This window comes from Barbus barbus (assembly GCF_936440315.1).
Source record: "Barbus barbus genome assembly, chromosome: 31".
NCBI lineage: Eukaryota > Metazoa > Chordata > Actinopteri > Cypriniformes > Cyprinidae > Barbus > Barbus barbus.
The window spans coordinates 14,195,704-14,220,626 of record NC_136759.1 but is presented as its reverse complement, the minus strand read 5'-3'; the positions used below and the strand labels follow the sequence as shown (position 1 = coordinate 14,220,626).

Here is a 24,923-nt window from a genome sequence, read left to right as displayed (position 1 = left end):
TGTAAAAACATTGTTCCCTCACATATTATGCTATCTTACTATTATTGTAACACTGTTGAGGTCTAGTCATTACAGTCATGCACTATGAAAAAGCTTTGTTATCCACAGCTCAAAGTTCGCTCTTAGGGCTTCCTCGACCTCTAGGTCTCTTTTTTTCTTCTCAGTGTCATCTGTCTCCTTCCATTTGTACTTTGAACAGTGGCCTGCGGTGGAATGGTGAAGAACGCAACTCTTGGCCGCATTGTGTCCCCTGGTTTTCCTGGCAACTACAGCAACAACCTGACCTGCCACTGGGTGCTGGAGGCCCCTGAGGCTCAACGGCTGCACGTGCACTTTGAGAAGGTGGCCCTCGCGGAAGACGATGACAGGTCTGTCCCAGTCAACTCACTCAGTGCTCGGCTATTATACACTAATTAGTCATCTGATGTTCAAAGAGACAGTTGGAGAAGCTCCGAGTGTCTCTTCACAGTGCTGTCACACTCCAAATGTGGCGCTGCTCTTCAGGGCATTATCTGCCACGGCGAGAGCGAGGCATGATAGGAACAGCTGTGAGTGCATGAGTGAAAGTGGATAAAAGTTTCTGAGATCAGACACTTGCTCTCCTTTAAAATAATTTAGAATAATCAAATCCCCTCGTGCAGTTGCAGAGAGAGCGATTAGAGCCCACTCCGGGGCCTCAGGAGGAGGATTAAGTTATTTTTATTAGCCGTATCCGCTTTTTCTGCAGGCTTTGCTAACAAATGGACTTTTAATGAGGTCACTTGCTGCTCAGCTATTCAAAATCATATCAGGCAATTATTATGCAAACTGCCAAAAGACAGTACTAGAAATCAGGGGAACGTTACATCTGCTGCCAAACAGATACTGTTGAGAGATTCCTTGTTTTGAACCGAACTAAACCTTTCTGTTCTGTTTATGTCTGCAGGTTTCTGATCAAAAACGGCAACCACATTGATTCGCCGATTTTGTACGATTCGTACGAGGTGGAATACCTTCCTAACGAGGGAATCGTTAGTTCCACCAGACATCTCTTTGTGGAGTTTACGACGGATGGTTTCGGCACCAACACAGGAGTAGCCATCAGATATGAAGGTATGGACCAACAAGAATTTACAACTAATTTTCAGCAGTCAGAATTAATACAATCCAATACGTTTCTGTTTATATGAACCCTAAATGTTGCAGTCACATTGATATATTTCGTTTACATCTGCATTACAAGTATTCAAACAAAACTGTCATAAGTGCCATTTTGCCATGATGACAATGCCATGTGTGTCAGAAGAGCTTTTTTAGGAAATATTTAGCAAATAAATCTCCTCCACTGACCAGTTCATAAGACTTGAGACAAAAACACACACACATGTTCGTAAGAGTTAAAGGTAGTTCACCCAAAAGTTTAAATTCGGTCATTAATTACTCATCCTTGTGTCATTCCACACGCGTAAAACCTTTGTTCCTCTTAATTCGGAACACAAATTAAGAACTTTTTTATTAAATCCGAGAGCTTTCTGACCATGCATAGACAGCAATGCAACTACCACGTTCAAGGCCCAAAAAGATAGTGAGGACATTGTTAAAATAGTCCATGTGACATCAGTGGTTCAACCGTAATATTAAGAAGCTATGTGAATACTTTTTGTTCGCAAAGAAAACAAAAATATTTATTCAAAAATTACTTCTCTTCGCATTCTCGGGAGTACCACAATGCGTGAATGTGCTTCGAAGACTTACATGGAATAGAAGAAATAAACTTCTTCATTAAATTAAGGTTGAACCATTGATGTCACATGGACTATTTTAACAATGTCCTAACTACCTTTCTGGGCCTTGAACGTCTCAGTTGCGTTGCTGTCTGTGCAGGGTCAGAAAGCTCTCTGAGTTTTCATCAAACATATCTTAGTTTGTGTTCCAAAGGTGAACGAAGATCTTTCAGGTTTGGAACAACATGAGAGCGAGTAATTAATGACAGAATTTTCATTTTTGGTTGAACTATCCCTTTAAAGCATATATAAACACACACAGCGTGTCCAAAAGGTATTTTTGAAAGTGATTGAGAAAATAGTTGGATTCCAGCTTAACAGGATGTCGTAATAATGAGGGCTTGATAGCAGCCAGCATCTTTTCTAATCCATCCTCTGCTGGTTTGTCTCTGGTTTGAGCTGGGCCGTACACGGCGACGGTTACCAAGTTCAAACATTGTTTGAAGAAAACATGTCCTCTACAGAGCCTGAGGGCTGTGATGGAGACAAAGAGCGTAGCTTCCGGCACATTCCCCTTGTTGCTTCGATTCACCAAAGATCTGTTCTCCCATGTGCCTTGCTAAACACTCTTTAGATTCCTGGCTCAAATGAGATTTATTCAGATTAAATTAAATGGAAATCGAATGAAGCGGGCAAATGCAACCAGACAAGGTCATTAAAATGAGTTTTAACTGGAAACTCAGAGCCTTTTTTTTTTTCACATAAATTGCATTCCTATTTCGTCTGACAGGTCAGTCGAACATGTGCAGTTGCATTTGTTCACAGGGATGTCAGGCACACCTCAGGACCTCACAGTCATTATCCGGCGAGATCAATCTAATCTCATTTACCATGCCACAATCTGATTATGCTATCTACAATATACTAATGTGCCTTCACGGCAACCTGTAACAATTCTGCTTGTCTTCTCACGCTCCAGACGCCTCTCTGAATTTCACACCAGCCAGGCTGCTCGGGTTTTAATAGTCTTTCTGATTGAAGTGTCACTCTCCTTTTTCTGCCATCATAAACAAAATGGATCTGTTTTTATCCATTTCAGTAGACTAGCAAAAGCATTGATCTGGAACTCTGTGGTTGTTGAGAGGCCACATGCGGTATACTCAGTCCTCTGAAGGCCTTTTAAAACATAATCATGTAAACCTATGTAGTAATTGCAGTTGAATGGAATAGTTTTATTTGTACGTATTTGCTGAAATAAATGATTTTCAGAGCATTACCTTAATTTTTAGAGATTAATTTCTCTTTTAGTGGAATGACTATGTTTTCTATCACAGTCAGTTTGGCTCAGAAATCAAATATACTACTGATCAAATATATATATTTGTTTTGTTTTGTTTTTTGTTTTTTTGTTTTATCACCAAGGCTGCATTAATTTAATCAAAATGCAGTTAAAAACAACACTGATGTGGAATTATTATACAATTTAAATAAATGTTTTCTATTTTAAGATATTAAAGTGTAATTTATTCCTGTGATGCAAAGCTGAATTTTACTCTAGTCTTCAGTGTCACATGATCTTTTTTAGAAATCATTCTTGTATGTGATATGCGGTACAATTTTCAGAATTTCTTTGATGAACAGAAAGTTAGAAAAATTTTGTAACACATTTTTTTTCAGTTTTGATCAATGTAATGTATCCTTGCTGATTAAAAGTCTTCATTTCTTTTGAAAAACTGTTATTTGAAAAGTGTATTCATACTGTCATATTTCATTCATCTAGAGACTTAACGCAGTTCGGCTTTATGTTTCATTTAAGAATCAACTTTGTCCTAAAATTAGACATTTTCTGACATATAGTCAAAGTACAAAACTGTAATGTTGTTTGGATAGCATACCATCATTACAAGGTAAAACATAGTATCTCTGAATTTTGTCACAATTGAGTTAAAATTTAAATTGGGCCACTTTGACTGTTATCTGTCCTGTGATAAACATGAATTTAGCTAATTTATGCTGAGATTTAGAAAACAGAGTAAATAATTACATCCAATCAATCAAAATTCAATGCTTTGGCATTAGTATAGTTTTCTTTGTTTTAGAAGTGTCCCTATTGTAATTTAGTTTTGAAGGTATTTGATGAGAAATGTTTCATATTTAATCACACAACTTGAACATTGAACAAAAGTTTGAGATATTGTTGGAGATCTCTTTGAAAATGTGAGAAAAATCTTTTTTACCATTTAATCTAATTGCTGCCTGGGAGAAATAACGAGACAATAAAGAGATTTCATCTATGTTTATTTCTTCCTATCGGGACTTCACTCATAGCAATAACATAAAATGCACATAAATTATGCACCGTCTGGAACATATTACTCTTATTTCCATATAAATCTGACTTTTATGTTGATACCATCTTATATAATGACTGTTTCTATGCTTATGAGAGAGTAAGAATCAACTGATGATTAAAATGGCTCATTTCTACTCCTTTTAGAGAACGGATCCAGATGAAGCCAAAGATGAATAATGCAAATGTGTCTGGGGAAGGGGGTGAAAACAGTTTGCTGTAATTGGCAGAATCGCCTGTGTTTATTAAACAGAGAGCGAGGCTGAACGTAAAGCTGAATGTGGGTAGTCTAATGTAGCTCACGCTTGAATGAGGCCGGACCCAGAGGGATATCAAAGCCACTGTTTATCCATAGTCTGAACATCCTCATCTTAAGTCTCCTTCTCTCGCTCTAATCTCTATTCTACATTCTCAGACGAGAACAACAACCAATAACGGTTCAGCCAGGCGTGACGGTTTGTTGTTTCCCTGAGTGAGTTTGTTCATTCACGTTTCACATTTATACACGTTGTCGGGCCGTCTCTTTTCCTTTTATGCCCGTAAGTGGCCTTGCAAGTCTGGCCAAGGATGATTAACTAACAATCTCCTTCCAAGGGCAACCCGAAACCTTGGGTTTGCGTCCAGGAAGATTATGATTGGTGGGAAAGTAAAACGCTGCACATTGCTTTAGCAGACAAATTCTTTTAGACTGCCATCCTAAAACGCTAATGAATTCAGATTCCGCGTTGTCCTCGGCCTTTCGGACGAAATTATTTTGTGAAGCGGTTAAAGGCTGAGCCGAGCCGACTGGTTGTCTGTGTGTTTTAAGCTCTTCTGATATCAGATGCTTGGTGATAGTGTTTGGACTGTGATGTGCGTCTCGGAGCAGGTGATTTATGGTGTGTCCTCTCAGCTTTCGCAGCAGGGCACTGCTACGAGCCATTCGTCAAGTACGGCAACTTCACCACCACTGACAGCACCTACGCTGTGGGCACGGTCGTGGAGTTCACCTGTGACCCAGGATACACCCTGGAGCAGGGCTCTGTTATCATCGAGTGCATGGATCCCAGCAACCCTCAATGGAATGAGACTGAGCCCGCCTGCAGAGGTGTGTGGGAATGTTTGCATATGCATGTGTGCCAGGGTTGGGCCAAATTCAGAATTGAATTTTGGCTGCTTTTCAATTCATGAGAGTGAATGTGAATCTGAAGGCTTATAAACTTTTGAATTCTTCTTCCTTTAAAATTGTATTCAAATTCGAATTGCAAGAATCAGCAATTCTGTTTATAACCTCATTTCACATATAATTCTGAATAGCACATGACCCTAATTTGTACACTTTGTTATGATGCTTTGTTTGAATGTACTAAAATTGTATTTAAAAAATATTTTAATAAGGTAAAAATGTACTCATAATATTATTGTCATTAATAACTGAAATGTTAATTAATGTTATAAAAGCAACAACAACAATGCTAACAATATTATTTTTCATTTTTATTATAGTAATATTTATTGAGATTTCTTTTCTCTTGTTCATGGCTGCAGTTGTTCATGAACGTTGATAGAAGATCCTGACAAACAGCATCATAACTAGCCATGTATCCAGATGGATTGATTTAGCTAATTTGCTTAACGAATCAGGTGCTAAAATAACACAACATGCAATGTGCATGTGCAAATAAATACCACATTTGATTATTGAATTCTCTCCTCTATGTTCACATGTGAGAGTATATGAGTAGGCTATACATTTGTGTGTTTCTGTGTATAATATGCATTAGTTAGCTGCTGAAGAGCTCTACAGGCAACATGTGCAGGTACAGTACAAACCCCTCACATCCTTTTAGTGCCTTCTCTATGTAATCCACTACATCCTGTGTCACCTGGATGGGTTTCAGACACTCTTAGCCACAGTCATGCGCCTAAAGCAGCACTAAAAGCATTAAGCCATGGAGGCTAGTAGCAGGTGCACAGAGCCAAGGAATGTGAGAGAATACCTCACTCATAAAGCCCGATTCCACCCCCACCTACACACACACAGTGCCATCTTATCTGACCCGTTGCTCAAGTACATTTCTCTAGCCTCACAATAGAGTTTGGATTGAAAGGATTTAATCGTACTGGCTCCAGCAGAGGGTCAAGACAACAGCTTTTCCATTTGAAAATGTGCTTACAACCCGCTAAGCCAGTGTAGTGGTATGAAAAAGGGAAAAATGAAAACAGGAAGCCTCAAGTTGTTTATTAATCCGGACAGAATTTTCCACTTATACCCCAGTTCGATTAATCCAGAGCTTGACCTCTGTTCCAGAGCTGAGGGTCACCTATGCAACAAATTGGGATACAAAATGCCAAATGGGATACATCTTGGTTAATAGTTGTTGTTTAGTTTTTTGTTTTGTTTTGTTTTGTTTTGTTTTGTTTTGTTTTGTTTTGTTTTGTTTTGTTTTGTTTTGTTTTGTTTTGTTTTGTTTTGTTTTGTTTTATTTTGTTTTGTTTTGTTTTGTTTTGTTTTGTTTTGTTTTGTTTTCAAAATGGCCTTCACAACTAACAGAGAAAAAAGTTGAAGTTGAAGTATTAAAAACTGAAATAAAAATAAATATCTAAATAGAAATAAAAATGACAAAGATTGAAAAATCACTGAAACTGAAATAAAAATGAAATAAAAATAAAATAACATACTATTTAATAACTAAAATAACTCTGATAATAATCATTTTATTTGTTTATTTATTTATTTATTTTTATTTATTGTATATTGTGAACACTTTTGTGCATATTTTGTTCATAAATTTATTTTTTAAATGAAAAAAAAAAACATGTTGGATACATTTGTGCTTGTTTGAATTTCTTTCTGACCTCTTTCTCTCTCTTTGGTTGCATTGCAGCGGTTTGCAGTGGAGAGATCACAGATTCCGCTGGGGTGGTGTTGTCTCCTAACTGGCCTGAGGCCTATGATAAAGGTCAGGACTGCATCTGGGGGATCCATGTTGAAGAAGACAAGAGGATCATGCTAGACATCCAAGTGTACGTCAAAGTGAATGATATATTCACACATTATCCCACAGAAACCTTACATAGTCCTCACAGTTTTGAGAGATCTGTATCTGCCAGCCAGGACTTTGATTTCTGTTCCACTATGATGTCTATCTTATATCATTTAAACATAGGGAAATAAATTGCATCATATTGTAAGACTGCATGATAAATCAAAACAAAACTGAAATTACAGTCAGCTTAGTACGATTGTCAAATCATAAAGATTTAAATTTTTTATTTAAAACACACATAAACACACACAGAGTGTGTCTCAGAGTGGCGCAATTCACAGTAAATAGTAAATCTGTTGTCCTCATTTGTAAGTCGATTTGAATAAAAGCATCAGCTAAATGACTATATGTAAATGTAAATCCTGCTCCACACAAACTCATATGCTCTGATTTTGCGTCATTTATAACATGGATTTCAAAATGCAACATGTTCCAACCATCTTCCTTTACTTAATGAAATATTATAATGAAAAGCGCTTATAAACTGGCATTTGTCAACTAAAAGAGAAGCTTTAAGGACTGCCTGCAATCTCTTCCAAAATAAAAGCTTGATGTAATGTTTGAAAATTAGGACATCCATGAATATTAGTATTATAATTGTACAGTTGTTCGGTAAAATATTTTTTATACTAATTTTTATAGTGAAATATTACAATGGTAATCTTTCTTATTTAAAGTAATAATATATTTAGTAATATTATTAGTAGTATTATATTGAAATATAATTACATGTTTTTGGTCGAATTTTGCAGCACTACACACACAGCACCTGGGGCTTAAATTGCGAAACTACTGAAAACATTTTCTGCTACTATACAGACGTCAAAGTAATTGAATTGAATGTGATTTAACTTTAAATTTCCCACAGTAATATAATATCTTCAACTGGGTGGCTTTTCTCAGTAAATAATAACATTGATAATTAATTCTAACACATTTTTTATCAAATGACAGCTCTAGTTATATACCATGTATGTGGGCAAGATGACCCAGACTTATTTATATTCTCCCAAAATCTCTGCCTTTGAACTCTCCAGAGTTTTTCAGTGGACCTAACTGAGCTTTTAATGTATCATCACTAGAGAATGCAACTGATACATCTGCTGCATGCTTTACTCACACTGTGATAAGTGTGGTTCAAATCCACTGTGGCTTCATCAAGACCTTTCAGCACACTCCCTTCATACCCATCAGTCTCTAACTGTAGATTTCTACAGACTCAAACTCGTATCACCATGGGGCCTCCTTTCTGCTGGGTTTGTCCTTGATGTAGCTGAGATTGCACCACAGTTACAAATTCTGGTGCTTTGCGTCATCTGCTCCCCACTGACCGATTCGGCTCCATTCTGCTCTCACTGTCCAAATGAAACACCCGTCATATCGCTCTGGGCATTTTGTGAGATTTCTGTAGAACTGCGATGGCCTAGAACTCAAAGACCCTGATTTGGCTTTTCTGAAGATCTCCCAGAGCATTCATCTTTAAAGCACTGACACAAATGTACTCTAAACTCTTTGAGAATTAACCCAAAAACAAGTTGAATTTCTCTGCGATGCATCAATAATTACTGTGATCAGTGTGGCACAGCACTTCCTTAGTGGCTCCTGTTGTCAGCCAAGTTCTCAAAGACAAGATAGCTGTTGCCTAGCTTTATGCTGAATTTAATTGAGGGGTCATGGGAGAGGTTGAGTGTATCTGTAAATTGCGGTTAACATTGCATCAGGTTTACTCGGTTCGCACTCCCTGCCAAATGCAGTCAAACTGCGCTGGCGGGGAGATTGAAAAATGGCAAGCGAGAGAGTTATTTTCTCTGCAGATCCTCGTGGGGGAAAATACTTGAACTGCTTGGAGATGCGAGCTAGATCAACACTCTGTCCTCTCACAGGGAAAATACTCTGTTCCAAAACCTAGTGAGATGGCTATAGATGTGACATTTTTAAGGTGTCATCAATGAAAAAATCCCAGGGCACCTTATTTTAACAAAAAATATTTTTAGGTGGCATCATATGTACATTTCACAGAAAATGCACTACCAGAATGCTTTGCGGCAAGCTCACAACTTAACCCAAGATGGCTTATGCTCACAAAGGCTGCATTTATTTGATCAAAAATACAGTAAAAGTGTATTATTGTAAAAAATGTGTTGTGTCTTTACAGTCACTTTTGATCAATTGTTTGCACCCCTACTTATTTAAACATATTGTTTTGAAACATATTAATTTTATTGACCCCAAACCTTTGAGCAGTAGCTATAATTAATATGTGACCCTGGACCACAAAACCAGTCTTAAGTCGCTGGGGTATATTTGTAGCAATAGCCAAAAATATATTGTATGGGTCAAAATTATCCATTTTTCTTTTATGCCTAAAATCATTAGGATATTAAGGAACGATCATGTTCCATGAAGATACTTTGTAAATTTCCTACCATTAATATATTAAAACTTAAGTTTTGATTAGTAATATGCATTGCTAAGAACTTCATTCGGACAACTTTAAAGGCAATTTTCTCAGTATTTAGATTTTTTTGCACCCTCTGATTCCATATTTTCAAATAATTGTATCTCTGACAAATTGTGTCCAATCCAAACAAACCATACATCAATGGAAAGCTTATTTATTCAGCTTTCAGATGATGTATAAATCTCAATTTCGAGAAATTGACACTTATGACTGGTTTTGTGGTCCAGGGTCACATATTAAAGTTATTACTATTATTTATATTTTTGTTCTTTTTTGCAATTTATACTGTTATAAAAGCACCGTGCAAACACTAAGTCAAGCTATTCATGTGGTGTATAGAGTTGCTGCTAATGAAGAGTGCTTCAAAACAATATGACTGAGTTAGGATACCTAGCTAGACAGTTGGCAGCTAGGTTTTGGAACAGAGTTTGATAGTCTGCTCTGAAAGAGAATGGCAAATGGGGAGTTGAAAAAAGAGGACCGATGAAGGGGCATGTTGTGCATAAAGAGGATGCAGAAGTGGGATGCACATTGCACAAAGGTTAATAAAGAACTCAACAGAACAACAATTATTTTATTGGATGTTTTTATGAATGTGAAATCAATTATGTGAGCAGGGAAACAAGTGTTGAGTGTGATTGTGCCATCAGGTGAGGTGCGGAACATGAGGCCCGGCTGTGTCAGAGCCAGATAGATTATTCATGCATTCAATAATTTGGCTGCCTTAATTAAGATTCACTCATTTGCATATGGTTCCTTTCGCATTTGTCATGTTTTCTCTCTCTCTCTCTCATTGCAAGTGTCCCGGCTGCAGTGCTACATTGTGCGGCTGTGTAATAAATTACATACTGGATGTTTTGCTGGAGATGCAGTCAACATAATTAATTTTCCATTTATTTTGTCATGGAGGTAATGGAGGGAGATGGTGAGTTTTTGTTTTTCCTGCTGGTGAGGATGAGGCCACGTGTTTCTACATGAGGTCCAGATGTCTTGAGACAGATGTACTGGTGGATATTTGCTGATGTAGATATTTGCCCTTTTTATACCTGATATTAACATCTGTTTTGGATTGAAACGAGGTAGGACGACACTAAATACTGGTACAAAAGAGATCCAAAATGTTGATTCATATACATGCAAACTATCAGACTAGTGTTTTTGTTTATTTTTTATTGAAGCAATGAGGGACTCGTAATTAGCTTGAACATATAATGTGAACATTAGCATAGCCTCAGAAATGGAAAAAAACATCCCTAATAATGGCCAGCTGTATTTTGTTTTTTCTTGTGATTTCATAACTTGATAGTCTTAAGATTAGCTGTATATATTTGATTGAGCAGCAGAGGAGTATTGGTCATGGTGTGTTTGGAGTCATTCTGATCTACTGCGAAGCCCAGGCATTCCCCACCCTTGTAATTTTCAAATTACCAAATTTATCAAAGGACATATGGGACATTATCAGCCAGGCACATCAAGTGAGATATATAGGGAAGGAAAATGAGTGAGGAGGGAGCCAACCACAGCTGTTCAGCCCAGAGAGCCTGAGAGAGAGAGACTAATAACAAATCTTCTAGCGCTAGTGCACACACTTTTAATATTTCACTTCTGTCCTTACATTCTTTGCATGCATCTTCTTACAACCAATCATTGACCCACCACAGGTCCTTATTGCTACGTAGGTGTCCTGCAGAGCCCTTTGGTTGCACTTGAATCATTGGTACTGTAATACCAGGGCCCGGACCACTGCTGGAGGCTCATTATGGGTCTGTAAGAACATTTTAGCCCGATAATGAATATGCACCCACTCCTCCATAATCATTCATCAATGTACGGCGCACTCCCAATTACCTGAGAACGTGGGGCATAATGAAGGCTGATGAATTCATTTAGCAGGGAGGGTTTCTCACGCTAAATGTGCCGGGCCGTGAATCGGAGGAAGGGGGGAGAGAGGTGCACAGGTGACAGCTGGCACACCTGCACACAGTCTTTCATAGATTTAGCTGCACAGCAGGGAATGCTGTAAATATCAGAACCAGTCAAAGTCCGGGATTCCCATGAGTGCTAGAGCCCTCTACTGGAGTTGTAGTGCACAGCTGTGCAAGACTGACATGATTTAAGTAGGATGTATTTACCTTCCTGCCTTAGCCCTCAAAAATGTGTGTATGTGTGCGTGTATATAGATGTGTATATACAGTATATACATTAGAACGTTTATTTATATATATATATATATATATATATATATATATATATATATATATACTGTATATATATACATACATACATACATACATACATACATACACACACAGTGGGGGAAAAAAAATTATTTGATCCCCTGCTGATTTTGTACGTTTGTCCACTGACAAAGAAATGATCAGTGCATTGAAAATGGGTCATGGATGGGTATTCCAGCATGACAATGACCCAAAGCACACGGCCAAGGCAACAAAGTAGTGGCTCAAGAAAGAAGCACATTAAGGTCCTGGAGTGGCCTAGCCAGTCTCCAGACTTTAATCCCATAGAAAATCTGTGGAGGGAGCTGAAGGTTCGAGTTGCCAAATGTCAGCCTCGAAACTTTAATGACTTGAAAAGGATCCAAAGAGGAGTGGGACAAAATCCCTCCTGAGATGTGTGCAAACCTGTTGGCCAACTACAAGAAACATCTGACCTCTGTGATTGCCAACAAGGGTTTTGGCACCAAGTACTAAGTCATGTTTTGCGAATGGGTCAAATGCTTATTCGACCTATTAAAATGCAAATTAATTCATAACTTTTTTGAAATGCATTTTCTGGATTTTTTTGTTGTTATTCAGTCTCTCATTGTTCAAATAAACCTACCATTGAAATTATAGACTGATCATTTTTTTGTCAGTGGGCAAATGTACAAAATCAGCAGGGGATCAAATTATTTTTTTCCACACTGTATATATATATATATATTTTTTTTTTTGTTTGTTTTTTGTTTTTTTTACTTTTATTGTATATATGTATAGTCAGTTATTTGTCAGAAAGTTCAGAGCAAAGATACTGAACCACTGAACATTCTCTGAGCTACAGGGAATAGAGATGTTTCATTCTTAAATTTGTGTGTTTGAACTAAATGGTTAAGTTAATAATTCAATGACTCACTCATATAGATAGTCAATTGTTTCATTCGTGAATGCATCATATATTATTTTTCGAACAAATCTGTTGAATAAATGGTTCAAATGACTCACAATAACCATGTAACCAGCAGACAGAGTCACTGAACACCATCTAGCTGTCAGTCCTCTGTCGTGTGTGTCATGTGTTCCCGCCTCATGTTTCCTTATTTGGTTTGTTTCCTGTCCTTGTTTAGTGTGATTATTAGTTCATTCGTGTCGTCTGGTCTACCGTTACTCCCCGGTGTTCCTGTCTGTGTCTACCTTGCCTTGTCTGGCCATGTTTGGATTCGTTAAAGACTGTTATTTTGAGTTTACATCCTCGTCTCGTGTTCCTCGTTCATCCTTGCTGTGTACACCGTGACACTAGCACTGTTAACAAATTAATATATAAAGTGTATATAAATTGTGCAGATGTTTGAGAAGAGTGATGCAACAGTGTATATATTTGCTATAATTAACTACCTACCAAATATATTATTGCATTCATAGTTGCATTTAATTATGCTGCTAATTATTAGAAAATATTGAATGCTTTTAATTATGGCCCGTACATAAATTCTGAGAATACCTGCTGTTGGACAACCTTCTGGTTTTGTTGTTTCTGGACTTTATTTGATCCATGTCTAATGGAATCACTAGTGGAAGTGCAATGAAAAACATATCGATTTGTTGATGTGTTCGTAAATCTCATATTCAGCAGCCTTTTCTTGTAATGCATCAGTATTTGAATCAATTTAAATGAGATGTAGTCCTGACCATGAGCTGTTGATTTGTTTATGATGGTTTGTCTCATTTTCTCCTGCATTTGGCTTTGGGTTTACAGTTGGCTTGGCTGCAGAGCTCTGTATGGTGGTTGCATGCACCTCAGAGAGTCACAGCCTTTAGCAGTCTGGTAATAAATCAAGGCTGTCTCATCCCCCCAGGCACTGAGCCAGAGCCCAGACCAATATTTAACTTTCTAATTAAAGAAGAACTCTGCAAAAACAGAGGAACTAATTTCTCTCCTTTATTTGAGAAGGCGTCATCCTCTAGAAGTCTCTCTGGAAATGTTGACAATCCAAATGAAGGTTTAGTCTCTTCTGTTTGACCGGCTTTTCCCAATGCCAACATTGTACAGCTTTTCATCCAGAATTAACTGGGGCTTATCCACTTTCATCTCAGGAAAGTCCTGTGTTAATTTACTGCCTCTGTCCAGAGTCCATTTTAAACAAATGGATGTGGACTAAAAGCCAATCCGGAGTCTCTTGTGGCTCCGCAACAGATTTTATTCCATGTAGAATCACTCCCGCAGACTAATATATATGCCTGCAGAAAATTCTAATATTTTTTATCAGGTAATATTAAAAGTAGTAGTATTCATTTTGTATTTGTAATTTAGTATTTTAAATTAGTCTTAGTCCTGTGTCAAATGTACATTTTAGTTATCATATTTAGTCAAAATAGTCAGGTTTTAGTTGACTAAATGTCGGAGCATTTTAGTTAACAGTTAAACTGATTGCAATGATTGTTGTCATTTGAGAAATTTATTTTTACATTTCAGGCACCTTGCACTTTCACCAATAAGCACAAACCAACAGAATGGACCCCATACACATGGTTTATTTTCACTCATCTAGTGTACTGATTTATGATATGCTATTTAATTTATAAATTAATATCAGAGACTTAGATATACACTCTCTTTGTCTACATTATGAAAACTAGTAAAAACAAACAAAAAAATATTATAAATTCCTAAAAGCTAAAATTTCAATAATTCCAAATTGCAGTAATGTTTCTCTTTTAAAACAACAGTGTTTGAGTAAGTCCAATCGCAAACAAAATAGTCGAGATCTAATGACAGAACACAAACAGGCTGAATAACATTTTCATTTAAGCCGAACATCTCACATGGAGATCGGTAAACTGCAGCTTACTTGATTTTATGTGTTTTCAGATCATTGTAGAGACTTCCGTAATGAATATCGAGTGTGCACATGGTTGCCAGATTGCAAAAAATAAGCAAAACACCAAGCAGAATATGGATCCTTTTAACAGAGAAGCTCTGATTTGGGGTTTTGAACTCTTAATATCTGGTAACCACACACATGAATGCTTGCATAGTAGAGGAACGTACAGCAGTCTGCAATAATATTTTGTCTCCTTTTTTCAACAAATGTAAAAATAGATTTTTGTGTTGTTTTTATTTTTTTAAATACATTTTAGTTTTGTATTTTATTGTCAATTATACTGCATTTTGATATAGTCACAGTTATCATTTATTGATCAGTCATTTTTTTGTTTTAGTCTTGAGAAAAAAGCTTGCCAACGAAGATTTTTCATTATAGTTTTCGTTAACAAAATAAACACTAAAATGTGAGTGTGTATATATCTATCTATCTATATATATATATATATATATATATATATATATATATATATATATATATATATATATATATATATAATAATAATAATTACTGTAATATAATATTAGTTTTTACTGTATTTTTGATCAAATAAATGTTTTTTTTTGCATTTTAATATTTCATTAAATACCATTTGAATTGAAAAATGTGTTGCACACCGGTGCAACTTTTTTTTATTTAGCTTTACTTTAAATAACTGTATGTTTCAAGGACACGCAGAGTTACTGTGCACTGGGCGCAAAGCTGTTGTTGGTATGTCGAGCACAGGCCCATCGTGCCCAGCCCTCAGCAAAGGGGATTTGATTGGAAATGGTGTTTTTTCCAGCAGGGCAATCATTCAGGTAGATGATTCTCCGCTAAACAGACATGGAGCAGAGAAAGGAAGACTCAGAATTTGTTCACTCTGATGCATGAAAACAGTTGTTCTCAGTTGTGGCCTGTCATCCATGTAAATTACAGATAGGTACAGATAGGCTCGGTTTGCATGACAGATGATGGATCATAATGTATTAGTTTTCCAAAGAAACGCCAGATGCAAAATCCTCCACGCAATACTCCCATTTACCTCAAGCAAACAGAATCAAATGCATCTTCAAGGCTTTCACCAGCAGAACCGAATTTTAACCGTGTCTGAGATGCAGAGAATGTCTCGATTGACATTTCTTTTTTTAAAAAGCCAGCATTTGTCACTTCCCTTTCGTTGTGCTGAGCAGAGGACGATGTGTCTGCGAGCCTTATATATGAGTTTAATGCATTCTGATGGCGGCTGTGTTGTTGGCCAAGTCAAGCTGAGCCTGTTTTTGTGATTAAACAAAATGAAATTACTGCCAGCAAATGGAAAGCATGATTGATTTTCTCGGCAGATACGGTGTGCGGCTACGCAAAGGCTTGTTTAACTTTATCACAACAAATCCAATAAGGGCTGACACAGTTTCACTCTCTCCGGTCCTCAGAGCGGGTCAGAGGCTCTTCTGGTTTAAACGTGTCTCCCAGTGGAAATGCATACACGGATTTTCCTGCATACAGTACTAGAGGGCTGTTGACAGTTGAATAATATACATTCAATCCATATGTAATAGTAGGTGTATGTGTGCGCGCATGCATGTAAGCCATAATTTAAACATCCTGTCTTCATTTTGCTTGAATGTAACCATTCTGCCTCGTGCTGCAGCAGAACGGAGATGATTAATTATTCCCCTCTCCTCAGTAATGACTTCCATTACTGCCCACTTGTGATTAATTAGTGACAAGATAGAGTGTGTATGCCACCTCCCTGCCTGACTGAATCACACTCCCTCCACCAGTGACTGGCCAGACTGTCTGGGTTTGGTGGACGTCAGCCACAGTTACAGATCACATTCATTTAGAAATAGAGAGATGTATGCTGTAATATACCTCAATATGTCTGTATTTTGTAGTGTAGGCTGATTATGTGTGCAGAAGTGAAGCAGATGATGTCAAGGTAAAGCTTTCATTGACATTTCTTTTGTAGACTGGGGTTTTTGTCACCTTTGTGTAAGGCTGTCAGGCATCTTCAAGGCATTACAAAGTGTTCTGAAGGTCATATATTCCCCGGGCTTTTGAGCAATAGGCTTGGATTCCCCTCAGGTATAAAAAATGAAACTTTCTTTTATACTTGATATGATCCAAAACTGAAGTATAACTGTATAAAATTCCTTCTAATATTTATATTAAATATTATACAAACTACTGTTCAAATTTGGGGGGTCGGTACATTTTTTTTTATTGTATTTACTTGTTTGATTTAAAAAAATTGTGTTATTTTGAACTTTATATATAAAAAAAAAAAGTTTCCACAAAAACATATTAAGCAGCCCATCTGTTTTGAACATTGAATTTAATTCTTGGCATGTTTTCAGTTTTAATATTTAATATTCTTTTTTTCCTTAATATGAACAACTAAATGCAGCCTTAATGGAACTTCTTTAAAAAATAACTTTTGAACAGTAATGTTTGTATTTAATGGACCTGTACTATAAATATTTTCTGTTTCTATCCTGTGTTTTCAGATGTAAAAAAAGTGTTTGGTCTTTTATTGTCCTCTTAATTTAACTTGGAAGTGATGATCTCTAAGTTTAACCCTAATAAATTCATAAATTGGAAAAATGGTCATTTAAAATGGTTACAAGGGAATGTAAATTCTAAAATGATTTCACAACAAAATTCAAAGCATGAAGCTGCCAAATGTTCTCTCTTTCTGGCTCCTGAATATCAGGAAACTGTTTTTCCAGCTATTTCCAAACATGAGATAGGAGGAGTTGGAGCTGCTGCATCATTTGCTCTTTATAGTCTGAGTGAGATGAATGTGGTTTGTGATTGCACGGCTATTGAAACTGTGCACAAAAACGCTTAACAAAAGCGGAAAACATTAAACAGCAGAAAAAAATTCATTTGCAGCAGGGCCAAAGAAAAGCGGTAAGGCTGGAAAATAAGAACTAGAGGAAGACAAGTTAGAGGGGAGGTCAGAAATCTGTCAGGGCCCCTGGTATTGCTTTGAGGTGAGACCTGAACATCTGAGATAGAGGATTAGTCTGGGATTGACCTGTTGTATATTATCTGCTCACAGTCTCCACATGGGAAAGAACGACCTGCTGACTTTTTACGATGGAGATGACCTGACTGCAAAGATACTGGGCCAGTACAGCGGTTCCCGTCCTCGCTTCAAACTCTACACCTCCATGGCTGATGTGACCATCCAGTTCCAGTCGGACCCTGCTACCAACATCTACGGCTACAACAATGGTTTTGTGGTGCACTTTTTCGGTAATGACCTATTTAACCATTTCTGCTGCACTTTCCATTCAAAGGTTTGGTGACAGGAAGATTTCTTTAAAGAAATTAATCTTTTTTTTCAGCAAGAATGCATTAAATGAATCAAAAGTGACAGTAAAGAAATTAATATTGTTACAAATGGTTTCTTTTTCAAATAAATGCCGTTTTTGAACTTTCTGTTCATCAGAGAATCCTAAAAAAAAAAAAAGTATTATGATGTTTTTGCTGTATTTTTGATCAAATAAGCATAAGAGAAAAAAATCTTACCCATTCCAAACGTCTAAATGCACTTGGATGAAGCTCAATAATTATCTGCTTATGAGATTTATTTGAGATGCCACCGGCTCAGATTAAAAGGTGGTAAGGAGGCGAAAGAGGGAGAGAGGTTATAAGAGCGAGAGCCACAACTGGTTTAGTCCTCACCTTTCCTGAGGATGAAGTGAAGGTCATTCCATCAGCTTCTCTTGGTGGCTGACTATTGCACTAGATCAGATAAAATATAATAAGTTCCACAGTATATGGAGGGTGGAGGAATGCAGATGATTCATAGAGCAGACTCCTTCACGCAGCACATATGAAAGATTCCTCCGGCAGCTCCTGCAGGTGCTGGGATTTGGCCTTGCAGAGGCGTTAACAATTACAGTGCATGTTTGTACTCATTAGCTGCATTTGCCGGATACCGTGCCCTCCCCAGCTCTGCCACGCTAAGAATGGACATCAGCAAAATGCCTGCCAGCTGTCTTGTGCTGCTCTATTCAGATTTTTAATCACAGTCAAGCTGATTCCTAGCATTTGATTTATCAATCATTAGACACAACACCTGTGGTTTGTTCAGGGACACGGTGAGAAACAAAGAAATTGTTTGCAAGCATTATTGAACATTCTGTCTCTCTTTCTCTCGCTCTTGCGCTACTAATCAAACTAATTGAGTCTCACTTCACAGGAAAGAAAATAATAAGTGAGAACTCACAGATGTCTCGAGTGTTTCTCCATAGAATAGTGAGATTAAATGGAAAGAAAAGGAGACCTTTGATTAAACAGATAGACAAAAAAATTATTTCATTTGCACACTCTCGTCTTGTTCTAAACCTGAAGGACTTTCTTTTACAGTGGAACTCAAAAGGAGATATACTGAAGAATGTTTTAACGGTTTTTGTCCATATAATGAAAGTCAGTGGGGTCCAAAAACAACACTGAGCTCCAGTGACTTCCATTGTTTGCAAAAAAATATATATATATTTAAAAAAAACTTCTTTTGTGTTCTAGAGATGAAATTTTTGTATTCAGAATTATATGAGGATGAGTAAATGATGAGTATTCATTTTTAAGTGCACTAACAATTGATATCTTTCAGACATTATAAGATTAAATTAGATGAAAGATGTTTCACGGATGTCTCAGTCTTTCCTTTTAGAAAGCAGTCAGATTAAATGGAGAATAATTCAGAAATCTGCTTAATTTCATTTGATTTGGGAGAATTTGATAAGAAATATTTGAGACCACATTATAATCTCTGACGTTTGATTGCAAACTTTGGCTTATTAGCAAATGTTAAGTGTAATGTTAAGACCACTTCTGAACATCTTAAAGGGTTAGTTCACTCAAAAATTTAAATTCTGTCAACATTTATTCATCCTCAAGTTGTTCCAAACCTCTATGACCTTCTTTCTTCTGCAAAAAAAAAATATATATATATATACGTGTATATATTTATACTTTGAAGAAAATTAGTAACTAAGGCATTTTGGTGACCACTGATTTTCATTGTATTGATGAAAAAGATGAATACAGTTTTCCAACAACATGGAGTGAATAAATGATGTCAGAATGTTCATTTCTGGTGAACTATCCCTTTAAGATTTAAAATGAAGAAGCTAAAAATTAATTAAAACACTAAAAACTAAAAGAAACTAAAACGCCAAAGTTTACAATCAAAAGTGAAGGATTGTCATATGATCTCAAATATTTCTCCAAACCAAACCAAATAATCTGTTATGCAAACGTTCATTGTCTGATCTCATTCAATTTCTCCTGGGGTATTCTAGGAGGCATATCTGAGGAAAACACTGATGCAGCAAGATTAACTCATGAAAGACCAACCACAGAGTGATAAAATGTTCCTCTTTGCAGAGGTTCCCCGTAACGATACCTGTCCAGAGCTTCCGGAGATCTCCAACGGCTGGAAGACCACATCTCACCCTGACCTGGTGCATGGCACGGTGGTGACCTATCAGTGTTACCCAGGCTTTGAGGTGGTGGGCACAGAAATGCTCATGTGTCAGTGGGACTTGACCTGGAGCGGAGACTTGCCTAGCTGTGAAAGAGGTGAAAACACACACACATACACACACACTCACGATGATAACACTGTCTAAAATCCATTTTCACCCCACTTCCAAACCAACACGCACTGCCTATTGATCAAGAGCAATCCTGTGCTCCGAAACTAGATGAGCTTTTGAATTCCATTTGAGGGGGGAATTTCACAAGTGCCTGTTCGCCTCTGCAACTCGGTCCCATTCAAGGACAGGCGAAAAGTGAAGGAGGGCTTTGTGGGTAATCACTCACTATTTTTTCGAGGGCAACTTCACAGATGAAGTAGGTATCGTTTCGCTTCACAGTCTCGGTGCATCTTCCTCTCTTTGCTCCCACCTCAAGTAAATTTTTGTGATTTTGCAAGAAATTTTTTTTCGCTCTCCACCCCCTGGTGGGATCATGATGGTGTCCCACTGATGCACCGAGTGTTTCATCAACAAATTTCAAATCAGGGCAGCTCCGCGACTAGCCAAAGTCACTCCGGTGCTTGAAATTAAATCTCGTTGCCTGGCTATTGTGTTGCTCAGATTCGCTCTGTGTGAGTGCATAATATTGCAGACTCCCAGGACGTCCGCAGACATTCGTTGTTTCAAGTATCAGCAGACAGGAGACCGAATGACCCCGGGGTCCAGGTTCTGCCGCTGTCCCTGACAAAAACAGTAGCAGGAACAGCAGGCCAAAAGAAGCAGGGACCGTTATCCAGTTCAAAGCTTCTCACCCACCACGCAAACATCATTAACTCACTCGCCTCTCCCGTCCCCTTTTCCTGCCCCTCTACTGCTGAGGAGAGAATTGGGTTTGCAGCTGGGCAGACTGGAGCGACGTAATCTTTTTATTATACTGCACTATGTGTCCGTACACTGCCCTGAGATCAAAGTCACATGTTCTTCGTGTATCATACTTTCTGGATGAGATGAGCAGTGGCCCCTGGCATTCTTATTTTGATGAAATGTGAAGAACAGAGAAACCAGAAAGCATACTGATAAAATGTATTGTATATTGATATTTTAATGCATAATAGTAATGTAAAAATGAGCTAATATGTAGAAGATGTGAAAACTGCATGAATTAGAAAGTTAAATGGTTAACAATTCTGATCCAAAAGCATTGTTTGCTCAACAAATATTTGTATGTAAGTCATTGGTGCCACCCTCAGGTGAAAATGAGAATTACAATATAATCAGAATCTAGGGTTCTTGAATGAATGAATGAATGAATTAATGAATGAATGAATGAATGATGCATTTATATAGCGCTTTTTATTGTGTATTGCTGTACACCCAAAGCGCTTTACAATCATGTGGGGGTCTCTCCTCAACCACCACCAATGTGCAGCATCCACTTGGATGATGCGATGGCAGCCACAGTACAACGGCGCCAGTGCGCTCACCACACACCAGCTACAGGTGGAGAGGAGAGAGAGTCATAGAGCCAATCAAGTGTATAGGGATTATTAGGAGGCCATGATAGACAAGGGCCAGTAGAGGGAATTTGGCCAGGACACCGGGGTTACACCCCTACTCTTTACGAGAAGTGCCATGGGATTTTTAATGACCACAGAGAGTCAGGACCTCGGTTTAACGTCTCATCCGAAAGACGGTGCTTTTTGACAGTATAGTGTCCCCGTCACTATACCGGGGCGTTAGGACCCACACAGACCACAGGGTGAGCACCCCCTGCTGGCCTCACTAACACCTCTTCCAACAGCAACCTAGTTTTCACCGGAGGTCTCCCATCCAGGTACTGACCAGGCTCAACCCTGCTTAGCTTCAGTGGGCAACCGGTCTTGGGCTGCAGGGTGATATGGCTGTGGCTAGAACCTGGACCCACGTTCTTGAACTTTGCAATATATAATGTAATATTTTAATTGTGAGCCATAATAGCATGTATAAAGTGCCATATTAATGTATTTACATATTTTATTTTTATGCTTACATTACAAAACTGTTCAAATCATTATTGATATACAAAGTCATGTATCATAGATCTATGACATACAGTACTGCATATACCAAACTCCAAACTCAACTAAAGAACAATATAAACAATAAACTCTGATGCTATTTTTTGCCAGTCTTGTCATGCCCAGACCCAGGCACAGTGGAGCACAGTCGCAGGGTGATGTCAGGCCCGCGTCTCATCGTGGGCTCTACTGTCCAGTACATATGTAACAAAGGCTACTCGCTGTCAGGAAACAGCCTCCTCTCCTGCTACCACCGTGACTCCACCGGCCCCAAATGGAGCGAGAAACTTCCCAAATGCATTCGTGAGAACATGATTTTATTTATCTCAAATACACACCTACAGGTACACACACATATATGTATAAAACATGTATAAAATTTGTGATTTATTCTGTTCTCAAAAGTAGTAGTATATCACTAACTAATCCATGCTTGTTTTGCACTTGGTTGTTTTTTGTTTTGTTTTCAATGTTTCAATATAGTTCCGTATTTGTTTTCTTTTCTTTCATTTTTGTTCACTTTTGTTTATTTCTCTTTTGTTTACAAAGTCTAATTCTATTTAAAGGAAATAGTTTAAGACTAAATAATCAGTTTTAATTGTTTGTTTGTTTTTGGTTGCTTATTTTTGGTTGCTTGGGTGGTTTTTGTTTTATTTTGTTTTGTTTTTGTTTTGTTTGCAAGGACTCATTCTGTTTAAATGAATGAATGAATGAATAAATGAGTGAGTGAGTGAGTGAGTGAGTGAGTGAGTGAGTGAGTGAGTGAGTGAGTGAGTGAGTGAGTGAGTGAGTGAGTGAGTGAGTGAGTGAGTGAACGAATGAGTGAGTGAGTGAGTGAGTGAGTGAGTGAGTGAGTGAGTGAGTGAGTGAACGAATGAGTGAGTGAGTGAGTGAATGAGTGAGTGAACGAATGAGTGAGTGAGTGAGTGAGTGAACGAATGAGTGAGTGAGTGAGTGAATGAGTGAATGAACGAACAAATGAGTGAGTGAGTGAGTGAGTGAGTGAGTGAGTGAGTGAGTGAATGAGTGAATGAGTGAATGAACGAATGAGTGAGTGAGTGAGTGAGTGAATGAACAAATGAGTGAGTGAATGAGTGAATGAGTGAATGAACGAATGAGTGAACGAGTGACTGAGTGAGTGAGTGAGTGAGTGAGTGAACAAATGAGTGAGTGAGTGAGTGAGTGAACGAATGAGTGAGTGAGTGAGTGAATGAGTGAGTGAGTGAGTGAGTGAGTGAGTGAATGAGTGAACGAATGAGTGAGTGAGTGAGTGAGTGAGTGAGTGAATGAGTGAACGAATGAGTGAGTGAGTGAGTGAGTGAGTGAGTGAGTGAGTGAGTGAATGAGTGAACGAATGAGTGAGTGAGTGAGTGAGTGAGTGAGTGAGTGAGTGAACGAATGAGTGAGTGAGTGAACGAATGAGTGAGTGAGTGAGTGAGTGAGTGAGTGAGTGAGTGAGTGAACGAATGAGTGAGTGAGTGAGTGAGTGAGTGAGTGAATGAGTGAATGAACGAATGAGTGAGTGAGTGAGTGAATAGATGAATGAGGCATAAATGTAGTGCTTTACTGTGTATTACTATACACCCAAAGTGCTTTACAATCATAATTTTTAAAGGAAAGTAGTAGTTTAGAACAAACTAATCTGTATTTGTTTTCTTTTCCTTTTTTTATTAATTTTTTTTTTATTCTGTTGTCAAAAGTAGTTAGTATAGAATTACCAAAACCATATTTGTGAATGTGTGTAAAAAGTATACTAGCAAATAACTAGCAAATCCATATTTTCCTTTTATTATCTGTTCTTTTTTGGTTGTTGTTTTTTTTCTTTTCTTTTGTTTACAAAGTCTGATTCTGTTTAAAGTAAATAATAAACTAGCTAATCTCTATTAGTTTTGTTTGGTTGGTTTTTGTTTTATTTTGTTTTGTTTTTGTTTTGTTTACCAGGCCTCATTCTATTTACAGAAGTAATCGTGTAGAACTAACAAAATTTGTTTTGTTTTGTTTTGTTTTGTTTTGCTTTGCTTTCACTTTATTTACAGAAGTAGTTAGTATATAATTACCTAACCTATATTTATAGATGTGTGTATATCTGTGTTATATAGCTGACTCGTATGAGCCGTGTAGGAACCCCGGCACTCCTCCCTATACCATTCAGAGCTCAGAGAAGCATGTCTATCAGGCTGGAGAAACTGTGCGCTTCTCCTGCATGAGTGGGTATGAGCTCCAGGGTGAGCCTGTTCTCCGCTGTGTCCCGGGGCATCCTTCCAAATGGAGCCATCCACCCCCGCTGTGCAAAGGTAGTCTGTGTGTTTTGCAGTGTTGATGATGTGTGATCTGCATACTATATCATTCACATAAGGTCTCTTTCCTGTCTGCAGTGGATGTTTATTTATTGATATGTTGTTTCTCTTTTGGGTAGGGAGTATTTGTTTTGAATAATTGGTATGACAAGCAACATTTTCTCATTTGTTAAAAGCTCTCGCTTTTTTCCCAGCGGCAACACTGGAGTACATAGATGAACGCAGACTGGATGGTAAGAACATCTTAGAAATGCACATATAATTTGTCTTCACAGGAATACAGCTTAACTTATTTTATGTATTTGCTATACTTTGTCCCAAATCAGTGGCCAGTGCAGACTTCAGTATGGAGGGAGCCAGTGTGGCTGTTTCCATTTTTATCCCAGTGGCCGTAATCATAATTATCATCATGTCAATATATTTCTACTTTTCAAGGTAAGCTTTTTTTGTTTGG

General features: G+C 37.7%; 1 protein-coding gene across 1 annotated transcript in view; it reads left to right on the top strand.

Moving 5' to 3' along the window:
* Positions 1-24,923, top strand: part of LOC306851715 (seizure protein 6-like) — a gene marked incomplete at both ends in the record, with an annotated part of 188,554 nt that overhangs the window by 163,118 nt on the left and 513 nt on the right. Inside the window, 10 exons of the mRNA XM_079388156.1 lie at positions 200-368; positions 926-1,092; positions 4,946-5,140; positions 6,921-7,059; positions 17,688-17,884; positions 20,024-20,218; positions 22,284-22,475; positions 24,272-24,466; positions 24,664-24,702; positions 24,796-24,904. Coding sequence (XP_079244282.1) covers positions 200-368; positions 926-1,092; positions 4,946-5,140; positions 6,921-7,059; positions 17,688-17,884; positions 20,024-20,218; positions 22,284-22,475; positions 24,272-24,466; positions 24,664-24,702; positions 24,796-24,904 — 1,597 coding nt within the window. The remainder of the gene's footprint in view (positions 1-199; positions 369-925; positions 1,093-4,945; positions 5,141-6,920; positions 7,060-17,687; positions 17,885-20,023; positions 20,219-22,283; positions 22,476-24,271; positions 24,467-24,663; positions 24,703-24,795; positions 24,905-24,923) is intronic.